This window comes from Pseudonaja textilis, chromosome 6 (assembly GCF_049901715.1).
Source record: "Pseudonaja textilis isolate UNSWEBS1 chromosome 6, rPseTex1.2, whole genome shotgun sequence".
Classification (NCBI taxonomy): domain Eukaryota; kingdom Metazoa; phylum Chordata; class Lepidosauria; order Squamata; family Elapidae; genus Pseudonaja; species Pseudonaja textilis.
In genome coordinates this window covers 61,645,225-61,668,753 of record NC_141995.1, presented here as the reverse complement: position 1 = coordinate 61,668,753, position 23,529 = coordinate 61,645,225, and the positions used below count along the sequence as shown (strand labels likewise).

The window sequence follows — 23,529 nt, the reverse complement described above, 5'->3', positions numbered from 1 at the left end:
GCGTCAACTTTTCTTTCATCTGAATTTCTTTAACTACAACTTGCAAACAATTCAGCCCACCACAAGATGGCAGAAATGGTCAACTTATGAAAAAACAACCAAAACATGTTTAAATTAAGGGGGTTCTTTTTGACTTAGAAACCACAAGTGCTTAATATTAACAAGTTAGGTTTGAAAAGTTTTGCACTGGATCCTGTTTTAAAAATATTTGGAAGTCGGATGGATGGATGGATGGATGGATGGATGGATGGATGGACGGTGTCAGCTCTGACTAGTTCAGCTTGGGACCTCACAGGCATCCTGCCATCAAAAGTAGAAGGGGGAAAGGATGAAAGGGCAATAACGCTTTGTGTGTATGTGATAGAAAACAGCAAGGGGGGAAATGACAGGAGGTATGGACCAGGGCAGATGGATCCTGTTTGTACCTGCATCCTATCGCCAGGTATCCTGAGAAATATGTGGATTAACTCCCAACAGCTCAGAGTTCTCAAAACATCTTGGCAGGCTCTGATTGGCTGGAAATGGACTGGTCACAGGGGGAGGGATGGGCTGGGGGAAAACATGCACCTTATTTTTGTTATCTAGCAAGCGCCATAAATTTCAGAACTGGTTTGATTTTACTGCAACCAACATCCTTAGTAAAAGTACCCTTTGTTTTAACCAAATGGAGTCGAAGGTTTTTCTTTCCTAAGGAATCAGATTGAGGCAGGTTTGACATTAAGCCAGCTCTGCAGTTGTGGTCAACCTAGAAAGGAAACTGCTTCCACCATGAGGACCATGCAAACAATGTTGGTTCAAAGAGCGACTAGGAAGAGATTTTGGCTTGGGGGGAGAGCACCCTCAAAACCCTGTCCTGGAGGGCTGGATCTATCTGAATGGCTTGTACAGGAGAGGGAGAGGACAACTCACTAAGACGTTGATGGTCCCTTGGGATCCGGAAAAAGGAAGAATGGGAAGAGAAACCCATGGGAGTGACATTCATTCACCCATGGGGAGTGTGGGGGCCACTGGCGAGAGACCCAAGTGGATCTGGAGGAACTGGAGGTAGAATCAAGTGCAAGCTAGCCAGAAGGAGAGGACTGGATGTTGGAGCAAACCATAAAGTTCCTGAGGAGCTTTTGGTAGTCTCAAAGCTCAAGAAGCCCTAGCCTGGGTGGCACATCCAGTTGACCAGCCCACTCCAGCCCCAGCAAGTGAGAGGGAAACTACCTCTGCCACTGCAATGGCAGAAACAGCAAGCTCCTAAGTAATCACAGCCCCCTCACCCAGCATCTTGTCCCACAGCCCAGCCTCATCCGCTTATTATTATCACCAATCTCCTTATGCTGTGTCACCTGTAAAGTCATGGAATCAATTATTAACCAATCCATTATCCTCCACTTAGAGGCAAACAACCTACTCTCTAATAAACAATTTGGTTTCCGGAAAAAACTATCCTGTAATCTGCAACTCTTACACTGCAAAAACATGGACTACACAGCTTGATCAGAGCAAAGCAATAGATGCAATCTACTTAGACTTATGTAAAGCCTTTGATTCAGTGGTACACGATAAACTACTACTAAAATCTTATGGTGTCTCTAGACACCTGCATAACTGGATAGAAGCATTCCTGTCAAACAGACAACAAATGGTCAAAATTGGGAGCGTCCTATCAAATTCTGTACCTGTCAATAGTGGTGTCCCCCTAGGCAGTGTTCGAGGACCAACTCTCTTCATACTCTACATAAATTACCTCTGTGATCACATTAAGAGCAACTGTGTTCTCTTCGCTGATGATGTAAAGCTATTCAACACCACAGACAATACTGCTACCCTTCAAAAAGACCTTGACTATGTATCAGAATGGTCAATCAAATGGCAACTTCAAATCTCAACAAAATGCTCTGTCTTACATATTGGCCAAAAAAATCAGAAAATAAAATACAAGCTGAATAGTCAAGACCTTGTTCATGATCCAAGCTCTGTAAAGGACCTTGGAATACTCATCATTAATGATCTAAGTGCTAGAGCCCACTGTAACTACACAGCCAAAAAGGCATTAAGAGTTGTTAACCTAATCCTACATAGCTTTTTCTCTGGTAATATCACACTACTAACTGGAGCATACAAAACATTTGCTAGACCAATACTCGAATACAGCTCATCAGTCTAGAACCCACATTACGTATCTGATATTAGCACAGTTGAGAAAGCCCAGAAATATTTCAAAAGAAGAGTTCACTCCTCTACCCGTTGTAGAATACCTTATGCCACCAGACTTGAAATTCTAGACCTAAAAAACCTAGAAGTACGCCGCCTTCAGTCCGATCTAAGTATAGTATATAAAATCATACATTGCAATGTCCTACCTGTCAATGAATACTTCAGCTTCAACCATAACAACACAAGAGCAAACAATAGATACAAACTCAAGGTTAACTGCACCAAACTTGATTACAGGAAATACGACTTCAGCCACAGAGTGGTCAATGTCTGGAATAATCTACCTGACTCTGTGGTTTCTTCCCCAAACCCCAAAAACTTTAACCTTAGACTGTCTACTATTGACCTCACCCCTTTCCTAAGAGGCCTGTAGGGGGTGTGCATAAGCGCACCAATGTGCCTACTGTCCCTGTCCTATTGTTTCTTTTATTTTTCTTATATGTACCCATTTCATGTATTCATAACTATGTATATACTTATATCTATTATCTTGTAAGTGATTGACAAATAAAATAAAAATAAATAAATAAATAATATAATAAAATAATAAAATAAATAAAATAAAATAAAATAAAATAAAATAAATTAAATAAATAAAATAAAATAAAATAAAATAAAATAAAATAAAATAATAAAACAGCACCAGCAAAGCAAAGGACTCAAGGCACCAGACCCTCAAAGCCAGAAGTCACATAAAGATCATCATCCAATGACACAGGAGGGGTGGCTGTGTATACCCAGAGTTTCATGACTTCACCTGCTGACTGACTAATTGGCCAGAAGACATCATGATTGGGTGCTTCCAAGATGGGCTAAGTGACAAGGTCTACAGCACCTGCATTTCCAGAGGCACCCCCCCCACACACACACATCCCCTTCATGGCTGGTATGCCCTAGCAGAGGAAGTGGAAATTGACCTGGCTTGATCCAAATACTAGCCAAGCCATGGATGGTGAAGCCGCCCCCCCCCCCAAAAAAAAGAGGCCCCAAAACTGGCACCATGAGCAGAGCCCATGCTGATGATCCAGTGGCTGCTTCGGGTGTTGGAAGGAGGGACATTGATCTGCTGACTGCCAAGCTCTTGCCCAGCCCAGAAGGCAACTGGATCCTGCCAAAAAAACGGCAAAACCACAACAATGAGCCCAAGAAACCCCTCTGAAGGGAGTGGAAGTTGTAAAGTTCACCCCATCCCTCAAAGAGGGTGAGATAAACTCCAACTAGTTGGCCTCCTGCACCACCCTGGCCTGGAACAAAAATGGGTCGTGGGGGGACATTTTCGCCCTCCGAGGGAGGCCAGAAACAGGCATTTCAGGCCTTCCAGAACTTCCAGGAGGCCCATTTTTTTTCATTCTCCCTGAGCCTCCACACAGGCCCTGCACTTACCTGCCATCCAAAATGAGTCGTGTAGGGACTCCGGGGATGGGAGGGGTGGGCGGGGCCAGCCAGGAGTGTGATTTGCTGGTTCACCAAACTGGCCATAAAATTAACAACCGCTTCACCGATTCATCCCTGGCTTTTGTGAAGGTACTGTCAGTGAAGTACTAAAAATAATGATGTCACTAAGTAAGCTTAAGTAACTAAGGAGCCTCAGTGGCACAGTGGTTAGAGTGCAGTACTGCAAGCTACTCCCACTCCAATTTGGCGGATCGAATCCCACCAGGCTCAAGATTGACTCAGTCTTCCATCCTTCTGAGGCGAGTAAAATGAGGACCCAGATTGTTGGGGGCCGATATGCTGACTCTGTAAACCGCTTTGAGAGGGCTGTAAAACACTATAAAGCGGTATATAAGTCTAAGTGCTATTGCTATCATATCAAACTCCTTATAGAATTTCTATTGGAATGTTTCTTGCTTAAAAATAAGCTAAAAATAAGCTAAGTTTAGTCTTTTAAGTACAATTTTAATTTGATTTCACTTTAAATACACTAGTTTTACCATAACATAGCTCCAACATGTCCTAGATAGGTGGTCTGTAGCTACAGACCTAGAATTCAGGCTCTTCATAAGGAAAGATATATTGAAATTGAGGAGGTTATTCAGTAGTACAGATCAACAATGGCATGGCTAAGATAATAGAGAGCTTGTTTAATTGTGTCATCTCCTGGGAAACTAATGGTAATAAGAGAGGTGGGGGAGGGAGAGGGAGGGAGGGAGAGATATCACACACACACACACACACACACACACACACACAAAGCACACAAAGCACATAAATATACATATACAAAGAGTCCCTCTTTGAGGGGCAATTTAGAAATGTGAAATGTGTGTGTATATACCCATACATATACACACATTCACTATATGTGTGGGTCTGTTTTTGTGTATGAGTGTGTGTGTGTGTATGTGTGTGTGTATGAGAGAGAGAGAGAGAGAGAGACAGATGCATATATGTGGTGCTACCTTGTTCTTTTGCCTTTGTTGGTCTAATTGTGAAATGGACAACCTAAGTGAAAGACAAGACAATGATTTCCAATGGATTGCTAGGTCACTAGAGTATTTTCTCTGCTTACTTTATAGTTGCACAGGCAAATTATAAAAATAGGAAAAAGGAAATTGGATGGATTAAGGAGGGTGTCTATGAATTTTTATGAGCTTTGGGACATGTGATTAACATTCTTTTCACTATTTAATTTTATTTCAATGTGTATTTTTAAACGTTATTTTTCTAGTTTGGATGGACTAGAGATGAATTCAGCCTATTAGCAGCGGGAAGGTAAATATCATCTTTGTTTCAAAGAATGCTGTTAAATTTTAATACTGTTAAAATATTACAATGGTCAAAATCCCTGAACCAATAGTTTAATGATATTTCAGTCTCTGTCAACAGGATATCAGTTTAGATGTAATAAAGATTTGTTTATCTAGACATTAGATATTATGCAACAGAAACTCTCAGTAGATGTTAAGTTGTTAAATTCACTTCATTAAAATAGTTTAAATATCAAATGTGATTTTTAGTCTTGCAGGTCATCTGATTGAATGTGGTGCTCAATGTACAGGTGGAATATTCACTGACTGGCATACTGTGCCCAACTGGTATGTTTATTCTCCACCAAAATACATGTTGGTGAATATTTTTGTAATATGTTTTAATACTTAGATTGCTGAATGATAGAGTTATAAAGACACTATTCAGCCTATGATCATATTAATATCTCTACAAAAAATATATCTTCAAAAAAATTTTTGACGCTAAGTAACCTTATATCAATCTCCTTATAGAAATTCTACTAGAATTTCTATTATAATGTTTCCTGTTTAAAAATAAGCTAGAAAATAAGCCAGTTTAGTCTTTTAAGTGCAACTTTAATTTGATTTCACTTTAAATACATTAGTCTTACAATAAATAACACAGTCCCAACATGTCCTAAATAGGTGTTTTGTAGCTACAGACCTAGAATCCAGGCTCTTCATAAGGAAAGATATCTTGAAACCGGAGAGGAGTTTTTTGTGGAATGAGATTGATTCATCATTTTAAGAGCTGTCAGCCACTGCGTGCTTAAAAATATTCAGTAGTGCAGCTCAACAATGGCATGGCTAAGATAATAGAGAGCTTGTTTAATTATGTCATCTCCTGGGAAACGAGGGCTGGTTAGATTTTTATGGAACTTGGAGTAGAGTTAAAACTGGAAAAAACTGCCGGGTCCTGGGAGAGTACAAAGGTAGATGTTATTATGTTTATTCCCCCTTAGAATTAATGCCTTGTGATGAGAAATACCTCTTGCCAACTGGCACTTGTTTCTGTGATCCCTCTTTAAATAAAAGTTACTGGCGATGCTGAAAAATCAGTTGCGCCATTACAATCTGCCCACAGTAGTCAGTTTGTGAATTGGTGCAAGCTCATAATGTGTTAGTAGGCTTCATTATAGCATAGCATTATTTTATCTCCGCTGTGTTTCATACTTCGATTTTTAATAAGCTGCCATGTTCATGTCCATGAAAATGTGGCTGCAATTTGTTAAAGCTGCTACAGACAACATTCTGTAGCTGCTAGAGCCACAACCTTCTCCATTTTGTCCTTGCTGTTTCTTTCTTTCCCTTGCATGAAAGGCCATGTGTTTGCAATCTCTACTGCATTTTGATTGCAGTATGGCTGACTCTGAATACCTCAATTAGTTGAAAATGGTTGTAAAATAATACAGGTAGCAAACGTAGGCCCTGAACCCCATATAGAATGACTAGGAATTGTTCTGAGAAGTAGGCAAAGAATGTTAAAGGTTGCAGAATGGCCGATAACTTGGGAAAAATACATTTTTCCCATAATACATTTGCTTGAATTAAATCTCACCAAAGCTGTAATGTAAAAGTGAGGTGCAATTAATATCCGAATGTTTTGTTTTGATACTTCTACTGCAACATGAAAAAGATTGTGCTATATGTTTTCTTGGACTGATATTGCTTACATATTGATAGCTCTTTTTAAAGCTTTGATACTTTTGTCTCTTTTATGCATCTAATTGGTTTATTCAATTGGTCATTTGGTTGTCTGTACAATTAGATTAAGGAGCTGAGCTAAAAGGACTTAAAAAAAAACTGGTATACATTTTGATAATTTGTTTACCACTATTTTTAACCACATAAACATTCCCCTGAAATACATTATTGATATACTTTTCATATAATTAAATTTAATATTTTGAACTTTTAGGCATAACATCGGTTTCCCCATAGTAGAAGTTTCTTGTGATGGAAGTTTTACTGTATCTAAAGCACCTGACACAGGAGGCCTGGTGACTTTTGGCACTGTGGCAGAACAGTTGGTATATGAAATTGATAATCCTAAAGCATATCTCTTACCAGATGTCACATGTGATTTTTCTCAAGTCTCCCTTACTGAAATTGCAGGTCAGTGTCTGCTGATATAGCATTATACTAGGGAAATGACAGGAGTATATACAGTTTTATTGTTGTTTGAGAAAAAGAATGCTTTTATGTGAATGTCATAGTGGATGAAGTGAATGTCATTTTATGTGGATGTCAAGAGGAATCACTCTTCTGTGAAAAGTTTATTCATTCATAGTTCCCATTGTCTAAGGCTGACTGGGGAATTCTGAGAGTTGAACTCATACACCTTATAGCTCCTAAGGTTGACAAACACTGGTTTGAAGAATTATGCTGTGCAGATTTTGATGCAGAAGAAAAATGAGTGCTGGTGGTGGAGTGAGTGTCATATACATACTTGCATTGTGGAACTTTTTTCATTTCAACGTATCAATGTGTGAGTGTCAAATCAGGTATTGTAAATACTGACTTTAAATTCATGTTCATGTAACAGCGTAGAAGCAGAGAACTTGAGATGGAGATCCATGGGTGAGAATCTGTCTGAAAGTTAAATTATTATTTACCTAGTTTTGGCAGACTTCATGACATAATTTTGCCATTTGCACAGAAGTACGTCGTGATAAACATGTTGTAATTTTTACTGTATTATGACTTGCTAAAAACAGTGATGAAATCAGCCTTAAACTGGAGGCACCCTACTCACCTTGACTCAAAGTTTATTTTTTAAAACTTTTATTGGGAAAAAATCACATTGCATATTTCATATTATTAGTAAAAGCTAAATCTTGCCAGTTTGTATTTAATCTGAATAATACAATGCAAATGTTAATGGAATGAAAGGAAGAGGAAAAAAAATGTTAGTCTTAAGTGAAAAGTTAAATAAAAGTTTCCCTCCAAAATTGAGTTCAACTCTTGGTGACTTTGAACTGTGTAATTTTGAGGAGGAAACAATATAGAAATGATTTTCTATTCCTTCTTATGGAATATTTTATCCATTTCCCAGTCTAACCTATAGCCCTGAAATTTCTTGGCGCTTTTACCAACTACATTTCTGCTTAGCTTTTTGAGAGTGGCCAATGTCAGCAACTGCTGCTACTTTCTGGACTCCAAATAAATAGACATGCAATGCTTTCATAACTACCTATCAAAAATATGCAGTTTCTAAATTATACCAAGATTATTGCATATTTATTACATGAGGTTTTAAATGAGGTTTAATGACTTCTAATATAACTTAATGCATGGAGTGAAGAGAGATTATGCAGTAATGAGTTCTGCATGCATCAAATGAGAAAATGATCAAGAGATCTGGAAAAGATCATTCTCCAGGGCTGGCTGAGCAACACCTAAAAAATACATGTTCAGAATGACAGTGGGAAAGGAGTTTGATAAAAGGAAATAAACCAGAGTTATATTATTCTCTGACATTGATAGAAACTGGTTTGAAAAGATCTGCCAACTTTAATAGCTATTGCTAATTATTTATTTGCACACTGTACTGCTTTATTGTCACTGACTTTTGCCTACATTTCTGAATTTAAGACCGTATAAATTTCTATTTGCAAACTTTTGATTATTAATACATTTTAACATTAATTTTTAATCTTTTGCATGCAATTTTAAAATATTGTTCCTCCATAATGTAGTCATCAGAGCCAAAAGATGGGATATCCATTGAATAACTAAATAAACTTAAGGTTTTACTGAATATATGCTGCCTTTGATCAACGAAGCATTAATAATACCAAATAGGCCACTTTTAATATACTCCTTGCATGATATCAGTCCTATTGGGCAAGGACATAAAAGTAACCTAAATATTTTCTCAAAATGTGCTTTATTTGCTCAAAATTTCTTCATTAAGCCAGGAGCAGCATTTAAACAGTGCATTTTAACCTTCAGATGAACTTTTAGCTTATAAATGGCCTACTATGACACATTAGAACTCCAAATAAACTTTCACATGAACTTTCAGTTAGTTATTCTACTAGAAATTAAACAGATGGAAAGTAGACAGATTTCTGAAATATCTTTAGATATAACTGCTGTGACATGTACTCTAGAAAAAGGACTGCAGGCCTTTCTACTTTAATTGTTTACTTTAGTAAATAAATAGTTCATATGGCAGGATTAGATAAAGCATTTGAGTGAACTTATTGGTGCTCTTTTTAATATTTTAAGAGTGATTCATTTTGTAATATAACTGGAACCAAAATTCTATTAAAAGCAAAATACTATTTGTTTTTAAAGGCATATTTCCGCTAAGTAGAGTGTTAAGGGTACAATTGCACTGCATATGTGTCTACTTAAAACTAAATTTCAGAAAGCCGATGTGATGTAAACCCATAAAACTGAAGTGTGATTTTATATTCTTTCATGTTGCTTATATTTTTTTCAGAGTAGATACTAGCATTTAAGTGCTTAAATGTAAAATATTTATAAAATATAGAATAAATTTAAAGATTAAAATGCTATTCAAAATAGTGAAAGAACCCACTGAAATATAATATTCTTAGTTTATTTGAGTAGACAGTAGAGCAGAATGGAATCGAATAGCATAGCGTAGCATAGCGTAGCACAGCATAGCATAGCAGAGTTGGAAGAGACCTTGAAGGTTTTCTAGTCCAACCCCCTGCTCAGGCATGAAACCCTATACCATTTCAGACAAATGGTTGTCCAATCTCTTCTTTAAAACTTCCAGTGTTGAAGCATTCGCAACTTCCTATAACATTTCAGATAAGTGGCTGCCCGGTCTTTTCATAAAAGCCTCCAGTGTTGGAGCATTTACAACTCCTGAAGGCAATTTGTCCCACTGATTAATTGTTCTGTCAGGAAATTTCTCCTCAGTTCTTGGTTGCTTCTCTCCTTCGTTAGTTTCCACCCATTGCTTCTTGTCCTGCCCTCAGATGCTTTGGAAAATAGTTTGACTCCCTCTTCTTTGTAATAGCCCCAAGATATTGGAACACTGCTAACATGTCGCCTCTAATCCTTCTTTTCATTAAACTAGACATACCTAATTCCAGCAGCCATTCTCCCCTAATCATTTTTGTTGCTCTTCTCTGCACACTAGAAAGTCTCAACATCTTTTTTACATTGTGACGAGCAAAACTGGATGCAGCATTTCCAAGTGTGGTGTTACCAAGGCATTTCAAAATGGTATTAACACTTCATGTGATCTTGATTCTATCCCTCTATTAATGCAGCGTAGAAATGCGTTGCCTTTTTTGGCCACCGCAACACACTGCTGCTGGTTCATATTTAAGTGGATTGTCCACTGTCGGCCAGTTTGAGGCCTTTTTCGTCCTGCCAAAGGCTTGAGGAAGGAAGGCTTCTACAAGCTTTGTAGGCCGAAATCTAGCCCCGTTTTATCACTTCTGGGTTTTTTTCAGAAAAACTTTATGAAAGTTTATGAAAATTATGAAAATCTGTTACTCTCTTCTCTGACCTGCAGGAACAAGAAGATTGTTTTGTTTGAATATGTGTTTGGTGTTTGATTTTACAGTTAAGTAACTTTGTGGTGATTAGACTATTTTCTATTTAGTTTGCCTTTGGATTTGTTTACTTTGTTTACTGTTTATTTATGCTTTTAATCATATTATTAGGCACTACCTAATTGGATGTACTAGTACATGTACAAAAATAAGCAAACTTGGATTTATTATCGTAATTCCATGGGTATCTAGGTTTCCTGTGAGCAATATTGCTCACAATTATTATGTTTATGACTAGTGCTTATCTAGTTATCTCAAAAGGTTTCATGGATGATGAAGTGGGCCGTACAAAAGGAAAAGTTATTGGCACATGTATAAAAGAGACCTCAAATTTTCAGAAGAATAAGTTTTGGGACTAACATCTGATCAGCCGCAGTGGCGCAGTGGTTAGCATAAAGTACTGCAGGTTACTTCTGCTGCCTGCTGGCTGCCTGAAATTTGGCAGTTCATACCTCACCAGGCTCAAGGTTGACTCAGCCTTCCATCCTTCCAAGGTCGGTAAAATGAGGACCCAGATTGTTGGGGGTAATTATGCTGACTCTGCAAATAAATTTTCAGTATAGAAGTCTAAATGCTATTGCTACAGCATTCTCTGATAACTTACAGATTGAATAAAAATTCTATAAGAGTAGAGATTACATTCATGACTAAACCCCACATATAGAACTATCCTTCCTATATGACAAGTCTCATTTGTTGTTATTAACTGTGAAATATAAAACATATTTGTTATTCACTTTACTGCACCAGGAAGTTAGAGTTCACATTAATGCAATTTAAGTGTTCGTGTTAGTTGTTGCCTCATTATTGCTGCAGCAATAAATTTGTCTAGGTGGTTTCACTTAGTAAAAGATAGATATGAAAAATCTTCCATTCTTCCAGATGAACCTAGAAAAGAGATTACATCCTTTCAAAGTTACACTGAAAGACATATTGAATTGCCTCAATTTCCTTAAATTCACAAGTGCAAGGGTTTGGAGCTACAGGAATTTTAGTCTATCTGCCAGATAATAGTATTGAAAGATGTTATGCCTGATCCTGAAAAATCCTTTTACAAGTTAAGGTACAAATACCTTGCTAGTTCGACAAAGCCTACTTTGTTTAGCCTACTTCCGAAGCTCTGAGAAGGGAAACTGGCTTCAGACTGGTGTTCAGAGTAATCCAATATTTTCTCTTCTCTTTTAATTGATTTTATTGGACTATATCTATTGCTCAGCTCTGTAAACAGAGATTTTGATTGGATTTTTTTTCATTCAATTAAATAAATAATCAAAAATTCTTTAAACATTATTTTTAGGCATTGATGGTGGCGTAGTGAAAGTTCAAGGAGCCAGAGGATTGCCTCCTTCACAATTTTACAAGGTTCTTTTTCATTGATTTACAATTACATGGACTAGAGTCAGTTTGGAGATAATATAAAACTTATTACGATTGAAAAGTTTCAAGTGTAATTTTTGTCGTATTTAAAAAAATGTACCTATGATTTAAAGTTAAGAAGCTTTAAATCGTTGAAATGGGGTTGGACTAGAGCCACAGCCCCCAACATTTTTGGTTCCGCGGTCCAGCAGAGGTAGTGGCAGGGGAGAGGGGATGGTTTTGCACATGCAAACATAAGCCTGCAAATGGAGCTTTGCATGCCCGCCTGTTGCTTGCATAGCTCAGTTCCCAATGGACCGCAGCCTGGTATTGTTCCACGAACTGTGGTTAGGGACCCCTGGACTAGAAGAACTTTCCATGGTCCCTTCCAACCCTGTATTTCTCTTATTCTGAAAGGTATTTGCTTTGAAGTACAGAGTATATGGGATATAAGTAACATTTCATTAACAGAACAATACAATCTATATTGAATGTTTATAAAAATGAATGAAATATCTGTGAAGCAACAGAATTCTTTGCAAAGGCCAGTATATGTGCAGGACAATTAGGAGAATGTGTGCTCTCAATCAAAGTTCCAAACATCAAAAAATGAAGGCGGCTTTAGTCATGTGACCATAGCCACTGTCTTTTCCCCCTTTTTGATCCTCCCCTTAGGGGGTCCTTACATTTGTGATTATTAAATTTCAAGGTCTTGGCTCTTGAATTCTTTGGAGGTTTTACAAGAATAATATAATAAGCTCTTTATTAGTTCCATAAATAAGCTTAGGTTTTAACCCTTGGTATACTGACAACATAATTTGCAATGATTCTATTAGTTTATTATTACTACTATAATAAAACAGACTATGATTATTCGATAAAGTTCATAACCATAAAATTGAATTTTTATATTTCTAATCAGAGATTGTCTAATTAATTATAAATCATTTGCAACCACTCCCCCAGGTAAATGCCACTTATCTTGATGGATTCAGAGCAACAGCCTGCTGCCCAATGGGAGGACCAAGAGCAATAGAAAAGGGAAAAAGAGTGTCTGAAAGTATTTTGGAAAGGTTAGATGCTAATGCCTAATACATTTCCCAATTGATTTGTTATAAAACAGTAAATTATTCTTTGGCCAGGATCCTAAAATGTAACTATTTCAAATGATGAACGGTGTCATATATACTCAGTGTTTCAAATAACGTGTTACCATTATTGTGTTATAAATTACACATTCATGTCTCTCATCATCCATAAATGTTGTTAAAGGGAGAGTGATGCTTTTCAAATCCTAAATAAATGGGTGCCTAGATTTCCTGCAAACAATGACAATATAGTTGTTCCCTGCAACAAGACAAAAAGGTAGAAATCTGGACTGGTTTCCAACGTTTTTTTATTTCATGTTTTCCAACTGTGGTTAAAAAAAGGGCCAATGATAAGGAAGTGCTTGAATCCCAAAAATTCACATAGCAGTAAAGACCTTCAAAAAACAACAAAGGACAAACTCAACCAAAGTTAGTCACTCTTTAGTTATTTATTTATTTCCCTTCAAAATTTACAATGAAAAGGTGATCTAAAATCAAATTTAAAACAATTGAACAATTACAATAAAGAAAATGAAGAAATAAAAAACAATTAAAATAAAAGCTTAGACAAAAGGAGTATTTAAGGGTCCTTTCAGAAACCTACGAAGAGGTTAGGCCCTCAATTTTTATAATTTAAAGACCAGAATTTGCAACAGAAAAGGCTTTATTCCATACTACCATTAAATGAATTTGCAGTATCTGAAGTTCTTTAGATAATATCTACAAGGAGATATTCTGTCAAATACAGTAGACTGATCATAAGCTATGTAGGCCTTTCCAAAAAATGAATTGGTAGTACTTTAGTGCTTTAAGTATAGACGTAAAATAGTCTTTTGTATTGTTCCAAGGACTAACATCAAAAACTTCATCAAAAAAGCACAACAAAGAATGTTCTTTCTGCACCAACTCAGAAAGCTCAAATTGCCCAAGGAGCTGCTGATACAGTTCTACAGAGGAATGATGGAGTCTGTCATCTGCACCTCTAGAACTGTCTGGTTTGGTTCTGCAACCCAACAAGACAGACACAGACTTCAGAGGATAATTAAGACTGCAGAAAAAACAATTACAACCTTGTCCAATCACATTTGGACAATAAAGTCTTCTCTTCTCTTCTCTTCTCTTCTCTTCTCTTCTCTTCTCTTCTCTTCTCTTCTCTTCTCTTCTCTTCTCTTCTCCTCTCCTCTCCTCTCCTCTCCTCTCCTCACCTCACCTCACCTCACCTAACCTAACCTCAAATAATCTTTTCTTATACTGAGAGCATTTGCACCAAGGCAAATTCCTTGTGTGTCCAATCACACTTGGCCAATAAAGAATTCTATTCTATTCTATTCTATTCTATTCTAACCTCAAATAATCTTTTCTTATCTTCTCTTTTATGTATACTGAGAGCATTTGCACCAAGGCAAATTCCTTGTGTGTCCAATCACACTTGGCCAATAAAGAATTCTATTCTATAAGGCAAATTACATTGGTACCAGTTATTACCATATGTTATGGTAATTGTTTTCCAGAAAGGAATGCTTTTGGCATACCAACCAGAGCTTCTAAAAGGATTTCTGGAGATCACAATCTACTAGTTCATAGCTTGATGCCTTTAACCAGAACACGGGGCTGGCTCTTGCAGACTGATGTTTTTACTTATGATTTTATTATACGTGTCCAGTGCTGTGATATAATGTGAAGTGGGATAAAAATACATGCAAATAAAATAGAAAAAGCAAAGATTGTATTTTTTTTTCCAGGACACGGATTATGTTTCATCAGCGGGGATATCAGGACTACAGTGCAGTTAACCTACAGATTTTAGGTTCTGAAGAAACATATGGACCTCATGCAAAGCAGAACATAGACGGTGTAAGTATGAAATGGATGGGCTTCAGGGATTAAGTCAAAGATTACACCTTTGCGTTCTTCCTTCCCTTTGACTCTCCTCCATCATTTCACTTTCCTCATAAAGAAAAAGGTAAGAAGGCTGAATGGAAATAAAGATAAATATTTACAGAGAATGCTTCTTGTGTTTGTGGACTCTAATCTGCTACTCTTAGATAGGAACCTGGGCAGAAATGCAAGTTTGAACCTAAGCATCGATAAGAATAAAGTCATTTTCGCTAATGATAATTTATTTTTATTTATATAACACAGGTCTTCAGAGTATATTGTTTTTAGAGCAAGGTATAAGCTGTCTAATAAAAGAATTGGGTTAGAAATATTTTAAATAAGAGCTGTGGCCATTAGTCATCAGTGCTGAATTGGGTGTTTGTTTTTATTGTTTATAATAATTTGTTAATATATTTTTATATTACAAACTGCTGGGACTGGTATAAAGATTGTTGATAAATAACTGCATAGAATGTTAACAACCGGTTCTAGCAAATGGGTGCGAACTGGTAGAATCCCACCCCTGAGTACAAAGATATGCAAGTGGCCTCATAATTTATTGTTATCTTCACAATTTTCTTTTAATTTCATTTAGTAAAATTCTTTATGAAATCACATAACATTATAAATACAATAATACTATTTCATTGTAATATGGTTTCACTTCAAAATATAATACAATCAATAAATCAAATTCAAGCAAGATGGTTCCTTTATATATAACAGCAAATGTAACACTTACGTTATGGCTTCTAAGGGAACCAAAATGCTTGTAAACACTGCAAATTAGTAGAGGCAGAAAGGGAGGAAGTTAGAAGCCAAAAATCATTTTAAAATGTGTAGTTTGTGTTTTTCTCTTTCTACTTTATTATATATAAATGATTATAAGTAACATATGTATAAATAATAAGTAACAGTATTGTGAAGAGACAGAAGACAGAAACCAGAAACCTTTTATTGTTTAACAAATAGTTTGATTCTTCAGTTGTTCATTAATTTAAATAACTTTATGCTTATCAAGATTGACACTTTAGAAATCATAGTTAATATTAACTATTTAAATATAAATCATACAAGCCATACTTCTTGATCAACAGTCTAAAGATCATTTTGTATACAGGTCCTTCTTGCTTACTGAACATTTAGTGGCCACATATTCAGAATCTGTATGCACTTCTGACAGGATTGAATGATGGTATTTACATTGAACCTCAAAGTTCCTACCGTTGCGGCATCCATGTGATCACATTATTATGATCCTGGTGCTTGACATCCAGCTCCTGATTACAATGCTGCAATGTCCCAGGGTCACATGACCATCACTTGCAACCTTTTTTTTGGCAGCTTCCTACAAGCAAAATAAATGCGGAAGATAGGAGGAGGTTGCAAATAGTGACCATCTTTGTCTAACCCATGATGATTACAGGTTAACACCAGCAATCTAAAGTGCCAGATTTTCCCTTGTTAAATGGTGCAGTCATGTGACATTGTTCTTGGTGACCGCAATTTAATAACAGTAATTCTGGCCCTAATTGCATTTATTAACCAAGGATGATCATTATTTTTAATATATATATATATATATATATATAAGTGAAATACCACTCACACAGCCTCACGAAATCTCCAGAACTGTAAAGCCTACAAACTTGAAATTTGGCACGTATGTTCCTCTCGGCTTCTAGATGCTCATTAAGAAAGGATTTTTTGAAATGACTTATCACAGCATTAGTATTTTGTATATTATTATTAACACGCTCTGATGCTAAGGAGTTCTACTCCACTTCCCCAGCTGAAAAGAAATCTGTTCCAACTGCCAGTTGCCTCACAGTCTGTTACCTTAGCAACTTCACAGCCATTTGCAGCAGTCAGGTGACCCAAGGACATAGACAAACCTCCAAGTTGCCTCAACAACTCTCTAAAGCAATGCAGACTACACTTGCAAACAGGAAGCTACTTTGGCATCAAAGGTTGTAGTATTTTTATTACCCACCATTCAGTTAGAGCTGAAGAAGCTCCTTGGATAAGAAAAACCAGAAAGTGCAGTTGCCTCAAAAAAAAAAAAAAACCCTTTTGGAACAACACTTTACAACAACATTTTACAACACTTTTGCTGGATAGATGGATGGATGGATGGATGGATGGATGGATGGATGATGGAGAGATGGATGATAGAGAGATGGAAAGGAATGGAATGCAATGAGGAAAGGAAAGGAGGAAAGAAGGAAAGGGAAGGGAAGGGAAGGGAAGGGAAGGGAAGGGAAGGGAAGGGAAGGGAAGGGAAGGGAAGGAAAGGAAAGGAAAGGGAAAGGAGGAAAGAAAGAAAGCCCGGGCTCCTGCATAGCCCGATCACAAAGTTTTGTCGTGAAGCGTGGGTATCCAGCTACTTTAACATAAGATTTAGTAAGAGTGCTCAGTTACAAATTTTACAGAATAATGACAATTTCTTATTAAGGTTCCAGGAAGTAGTATATAGTTTAAGTTACTGCAGCTTATGATTTCTGATTTTGCTTTTCACTTTTAAAATAATTGTATAGTAAACAAAATTCCTGTTTGTTCTATTAACCTGTGTTTTCTCTCTTCTAATATTTCAAAACAGGGTCCCAGAGAAATTGTTATTTGGCTTGCTGTATTTCATAAACAGAAAGAAGCATTAGAAATCTTTTCCAGAGAGATTGCTCCAGCTGGAACAGGAATGGGTACATCTTCAATTTCTAACTTTCCCTATTTGACAATTCAAAGTCATCCCATTTGGGGTTTTTTCTTTCTTTTTTGCTATTGTACTTTACAAATGATTTCTAATTAATTCTAATTAAGCGGTAGAAAAACTTGTGGTCTTTTGATTAAAAAAAAAGTACTAATGGTTAAAAGGGAATTTTATATTTGGGCAGAAAACTTTCAAATTTTTAAAAAACTTATATGTGGTGATTCCCTGGCAGATTTATTCATTGTTAATTTCATTAATGAAAACAATTAATAACTTTCGAATTAATATTTCATGTATTTATTCAAAATCAACAATTTAGGAATTGTTAGCCAAACAAATGTTTGTATTTACAAACCATTTAAAAGAATTGGTTCTGAAAAATATCAGCATTTAAAAGATGAGTGGAAAACAAGGTTTTCATTCGTGTGCTTCACACTGTACAGATGGATAAGAATACTGTATCTGTGTTTTGGCTTACTGTGTTATATAAATCCAAATATGTTGAAGGACAGCTTCAGAGTGACCAAAAGTGTTGTACTCTTCCTCCCACCTAAAACCAATTAAGGGGCCCATCTTGTTGGAGAAAAGGAGCCAGTGAGAGGTGGGATTCAAATAATTTAACAACTGGTTCACCCAGGGTCAGGTTAGCCAACGTGGGAGGCGTGGCCCATCCCCGTCCTCCAGCTCCGCTGCACATGCGAGACGAGCCTCCCATGAGGGCCAACCTGAGACTATGGTACAATGATTGTGAGATAACATCTTCAGAATTCTGGGGTGTAATCCATCGGGGACTGGTGATTTATATTAGTCAAGATCAGATAGGTGTTCGCTAACCATTTTCTTGCTTATTTTAATTTTCATTTTTAATTTGTGTTTTACAGTCAGGTTTTGGGTAGATTGGACTCAGGTTCATACCACTTGAAAAGTTGTACTTATGCTTTCCTTCTTTTATATAGAGGGGGATGTCTATAGTAGTCTGGGATCTGAATTAAAGTTAATTATTTTAATGTAATAAATGTAATAAGTAAAATATTTCTGGATCTAACAAAGTCAAGACACATATAATGCTTGATCAGTCTATCTTCATCTCCTTAGCATACACATTCATTTTATTGTTGAAAACACTAGATATTTAGAACAGCCGTGTTAAATATTTGTTCATTTAAAGAAAAGGGAGTGACTGAATACAAATATTAGTATCAGACAATTTGGTTAAAAAAAGATTTTTTTTAAAGAAATTCATGCTTTTCATTTTTTTAAAGAAATTTAGAAAGCATATACACATATTTAAAGTTTCTAAATATTTAGATATTTCTTTTGAAAATCTGAATTGTATAAAGCTGTCAATTAAATTTCAGGAAATTATATTGGAAAGTAATTAATACATTATTTGTTTTGACTAAACTATCATAAGTCTCCATTATCCATTTACAACTGTGAAAATTGTGATAATTACACAGGAAAAATTAAACATTTTTGGGATACATTACATTTACTTCCAATTAACTAATTATACTACTTTAAAACATGTAATACAGTAATATAAGTATAAAAATAAATTACTCAGCCCTTGAGTCTAGGGAAGATGAATGCATTGTTGATTTTAAGTTCACAGAGGAACCTTATAGTGTTTATAGAGGAAAGGTCAGTTTATGGTCATAGTCTAACTGTCATTAAATTTTATTTTCTACCAAACAACAAAGTAAAGGGATATTTTTCTGTACAATTTCAACATTTACTAAGATAAGACGGCTGTACTCATCTTGATTTTGTTATTGATGGATATTTGCTTTTAAGAGCATTTTAAATATTTTTAAAACATTTCCTTATGCTGCATATCTTCAAAAAACACTGTTTACTAAAATTTAATTCCTCGGGTCATATGTAAGTATAAGTTTCCTTAAGTGCTATTGAAAGTTCAAAGCATGGTTATATTATAAACATGAAAAATCAATTCGCATACCTTGTAGAAAGAAAGCTATATTATTTTATGGTGACCAAAAATCAGGAATTGTCTTGTAGCATTTTTTGAGATTAATAAATATTATAAAAATTAATAAGCTTTTATGAATACAGACCTTTTCTTAATGACCTTGGTACTGTCTGAGCTTGGTTGTTTTTTTTCCAACATTTCATTATCCAAACTAACATTAAGTAGGTATCTTTTGCATAATATGAAGATATTATTTATGTTTATTTTCTTAAGTTTTCGTGGGTATTTATATGTATGTATTCAGCTCTGTTCAGGTATTTTCCCACGTCATTATAGCTGTGCTTTTAAAGTTGTAGCGACATTTCGGCAGAATCTCATCTGCCATCATCAGACTTGTGTATTGTGTTCGTCGGTGAGTCAGGCTTTCACAGCCGTTTCTCTTTTAAATTTATTTATGTTTATGTGTCTACTGATGGCTAATTAGTCAGAGTGCCAGGCTTCCAGAAATTCCCTAGCATTTTTAGACTTGAATTGTCTAGGGTGGTCAGCGTTTCCCAGTTGAACTATGGTTAAGTTGTTGATTTGAGCTCTGAGCTTAACAATTTGGTTGCAAAGGTTCCGTCTCCCTTTGATGAGATATCTTCAGTGCGCTTTGGAGTGTGTCTGGGGGTGCCCTGGCCTTTAAAGTTATGCTGGCTGAGGAACTCTGGGAGTTGAAGTCCACAAGTCTCAAAGTTGCCAAGGTTGGAGACCCCTGCTCTAGATTCTAATTTTCTTGTAACTTCTCAGGAGTATGTTGTTGGATTGTTTATGTGGTTTTAACATTATATCAAAACCAATCCAATGGGACCTAAACATCCATAAAACGATTACCATTGGTGAATTGAATTATTGGCAGTGATTTGGACTTTGTCAGTGTTCCAAAATAGACTTGACTCGGAAATGAAAGTTGTACGAACTAAAATTACTTCCTCTTAAATTTATAGTAACTGAATCTTGCAAGTCTGAATGCACTCCCCCCCCTCTCCTCTTATCTTTATGAGAACCAGGGAAGGCCTTGTCTGAGACACTTACTCATGTGAGAGATCTGCCTTGGATTCAAATTTCTTTTATTTGAGGGTTACAGCTCTTCCTCCTATTCCTCAAGTTTATTCCTTTTTTCCATTCACTCTTTGAACAGTTATGCATCCTTATGATTATTTTATTTGAGTTGAAGGATTACTCTCAGGACAATGGCCTGAATAGAAAAAGAAAAACAGTTTTTAAAACTTTTATATATGACATTTTATCATGTTGTAAGAATTTTAAAAAAGTCTTTTAAAATAGTTTGAGTTCTATTTCATGTAAATATTCTTGAATATATCTTTAGAGACAATGCAGTATAAATCTATAAATTTTAATTTAAATGTGTTTGGAATTGATTTTTTTTATCAAGAAACATAAAATTGTAATAAACAACTGTTTCTGTGCCTTAAGGAATTCTAGTGGTTCCTTATTTAAGATACCCTAATAATCTTTTCTAACAAAGATCTGGATCTGTAATCCAGTTGAAGTAACTAAAAGCCTGATTCCTCCTATTATTAATAATTGCTTTCCTTGTTATTTTTTTATATTCAAAATAATAAAATCTGATGGATAAAATTCCAATACCATAAACAAAAACATTTTAATAACTATGCTGTCCAGTAGTTACTTCTAAAGCAAAATTAATTTGCTAACCCTTATTTCACATCTATTTGACCGGAGGTTGACACTATGATGACAGCTGGTTAAGACAGTTGAGATTTTAAAGTCCTCAGTACATGTAAATATTATGAACAATGACAAGTGTGTTGGATATGTTTCCAACCAATTTAATAGTCAGATCAGTCTTCATTCATGTTTGAGTAGATAATCCTAAAAGATTTGTTATCTCTCAGTTGGGCGGAAATGGCTAAAGCAATTATAACTGACCTCTGCAAGTTAAGTGTTTTGTATATAATGCACAATATTGTACTGAATGCAGAACATTTGGTTTTAATTAGTTTTGTCATCTAAAAAAACCAGATTGTAATAACTTCAATGGCTGGAGCATTGTCAAGAAACAAAAGACTATTTTCCAACATAGGTTTTTATCTTCTGGGCCTCTTATCCCATTTAACTTGGCCTTAGATCTAATTACCATTTTCTAATTACCATTTTCTAATTACCATTTTAATTACCACCATGTAATCAAGTTATTCTTACTAGCCACATTCCTTTTCTGCTCATTAGCCAGTCTCTCTCTCTCTCATCTCTTTGTGTCTCTTCACTTTTTCTAGTACATTAGAATACCTAGTAATATGGAAGTAAGAACAAGTGATAGTTCCTAGTAATCTCTTGCTTATTGAAATTGCTTATCTTATTATTTCTAGGAATCAATTGTTACTTTCTAGCCCATTGTTATTTCAATTTTTTAAAAGAAAAGCTCCCTATGCAGTCATTTGGCTGATATTGATGCTTTTGTGTTTTGTGGAACTGGAAAATATTAACTTCACCTCCAGCTTTTATTATGAGCCATGGTGGTGCAGTGGTGAAGAGTGCAGTATTCCAGGTTACCTCTGCTGACTGCAATTTGGCAGTTCGAATCCCACCAGGGTCAAGGTGGACTCAGCCTTCCATCCTTCCGAGGTGGGTAAAATGAGGACCCAGATTGTTGGGGGCAAGAGGCTGACTCTGTAAACCACTTAGAGAGAGGGCTGTAAAGCACTGTAAAGCGTTGTCTAAGTGTTATTGCTCTTGCTATTTTATCTCTTTTTTCTAAAAAAAAAAGGCAGAACAAAGCTGGCAAAATGAATAATTATTAAAAATATTATTTCCCCCACTTCTAAATCAGTATTCTATGATACTGATAGATAGCATAAATATAAACCAGCTTTGCCGCTGTGATTTTCATTAGTTTTATTGAGCAGTAGACTTTTGAGCATTTGGGGGAGGAGTTGTTGGGGAAGAGGTTTTATTGTCATTTTTCTGGTTCTGTATTTTTTCCACATATATTGTAATAATTATGAGTTCAGAATTTTTCATTTGAAAGGAGTTCATTTTATACGTGCAGATTGAAAGATCTTCATAGTCAAAACCATTTCTCAGTTTTATAATAACTAAACCTGTACCTTGAAGCAGTTCAGAGTAAGTTTATTGAAGCTATCCTTGCTGTTCCAAGATGTGTTAAGAATGCTGTTCTATATTTGATGACTGTCTTGATATCTGCAGATGCTAGAGCATGGCACTATCTTTTAAAGCTTTGGTTAAAGTTTTGGTTTTTCCTTCAAAGAGTCAGCTCCTCTGCTTATAGAATACCTTACGTGAACCTGTTTAAAAATATTGTTGGCAAACTCTGTTCCCTAGAACTGGAAAAGTGTGTCCTCAGGCACTTTATCTGGGACACATAGCTCTTTATATAAATTGCCAACTTCGTAGTTCTTGGGATCCTTTCAAATGGACATATGCCAGTAATTCTGAAATGTTGCTGAGTGTTACCTTTGGCCAGCCTGGGTGCCTTCTTCTTTGCTGTTTTGCTGTGGCTTTACAAAAATATCCCCTTATATCAGCACATGTGTCCTTGTAGGGATGCCTTGCTTTAATCCTTCAGCTTTATGCTTTAAAATTGTTCTCGCCAGCTAGACACACACACACACACACACACACACAGTTTTTGGCGTGTTCAGGTCTTTTCCCGTGTAAGATTGAGAGTATCTTGGTGACGTTTTGACGAGGTCCCACGCGCCATCTTCAGGCTGGTGCTTTGGCCCACTGCCAAGCAGATCATGTATAAATGGAAGCAATTCAGCACCGTTGATACCCTTACTAGGAATGATTACCCAATCATAAGGTGCGTAAATACTCCAGGAGATTTTAAAGCACCTCAGGCTAATGTCTAAGGAACTAAAGGATTCTCCTTGTATTGGTGAAAGTCAGAGTTTATGAGACCACCATCAGAAGAATATTGTACACAATGGTGTGTGTGAGACAGAATTGCAAGGAGAAAGTTCCTACTCTCCAAAAAGAATATTGTTCTCATTTACATTTTACAAAATATGTGGATGAGTCTGAATGCTATTGGAAAATG

At 36.0% G+C, this 23,529-nt stretch overlaps 1 protein-coding gene across 1 annotated transcript in view; it reads left to right on the top strand.

The window, feature by feature from the left end:
• Positions 1-23,529, top strand: part of LOC113435865 (uncharacterized) — a 53,742-nt gene that overhangs the window by 11,805 nt on the left and 18,408 nt on the right. The window contains exons 7-13 of the mRNA XM_026699963.2: positions 4,877-4,920; positions 5,166-5,243; positions 6,856-7,052; positions 11,778-11,842; positions 12,803-12,909; positions 14,667-14,778; positions 17,402-17,501. Coding sequence (XP_026555748.1) covers positions 4,877-4,920; positions 5,166-5,243; positions 6,856-7,052; positions 11,778-11,842; positions 12,803-12,909; positions 14,667-14,778; positions 17,402-17,501 — 703 coding nt within the window. The remainder of the gene's footprint in view (positions 1-4,876; positions 4,921-5,165; positions 5,244-6,855; positions 7,053-11,777; positions 11,843-12,802; positions 12,910-14,666; positions 14,779-17,401; positions 17,502-23,529) is intronic.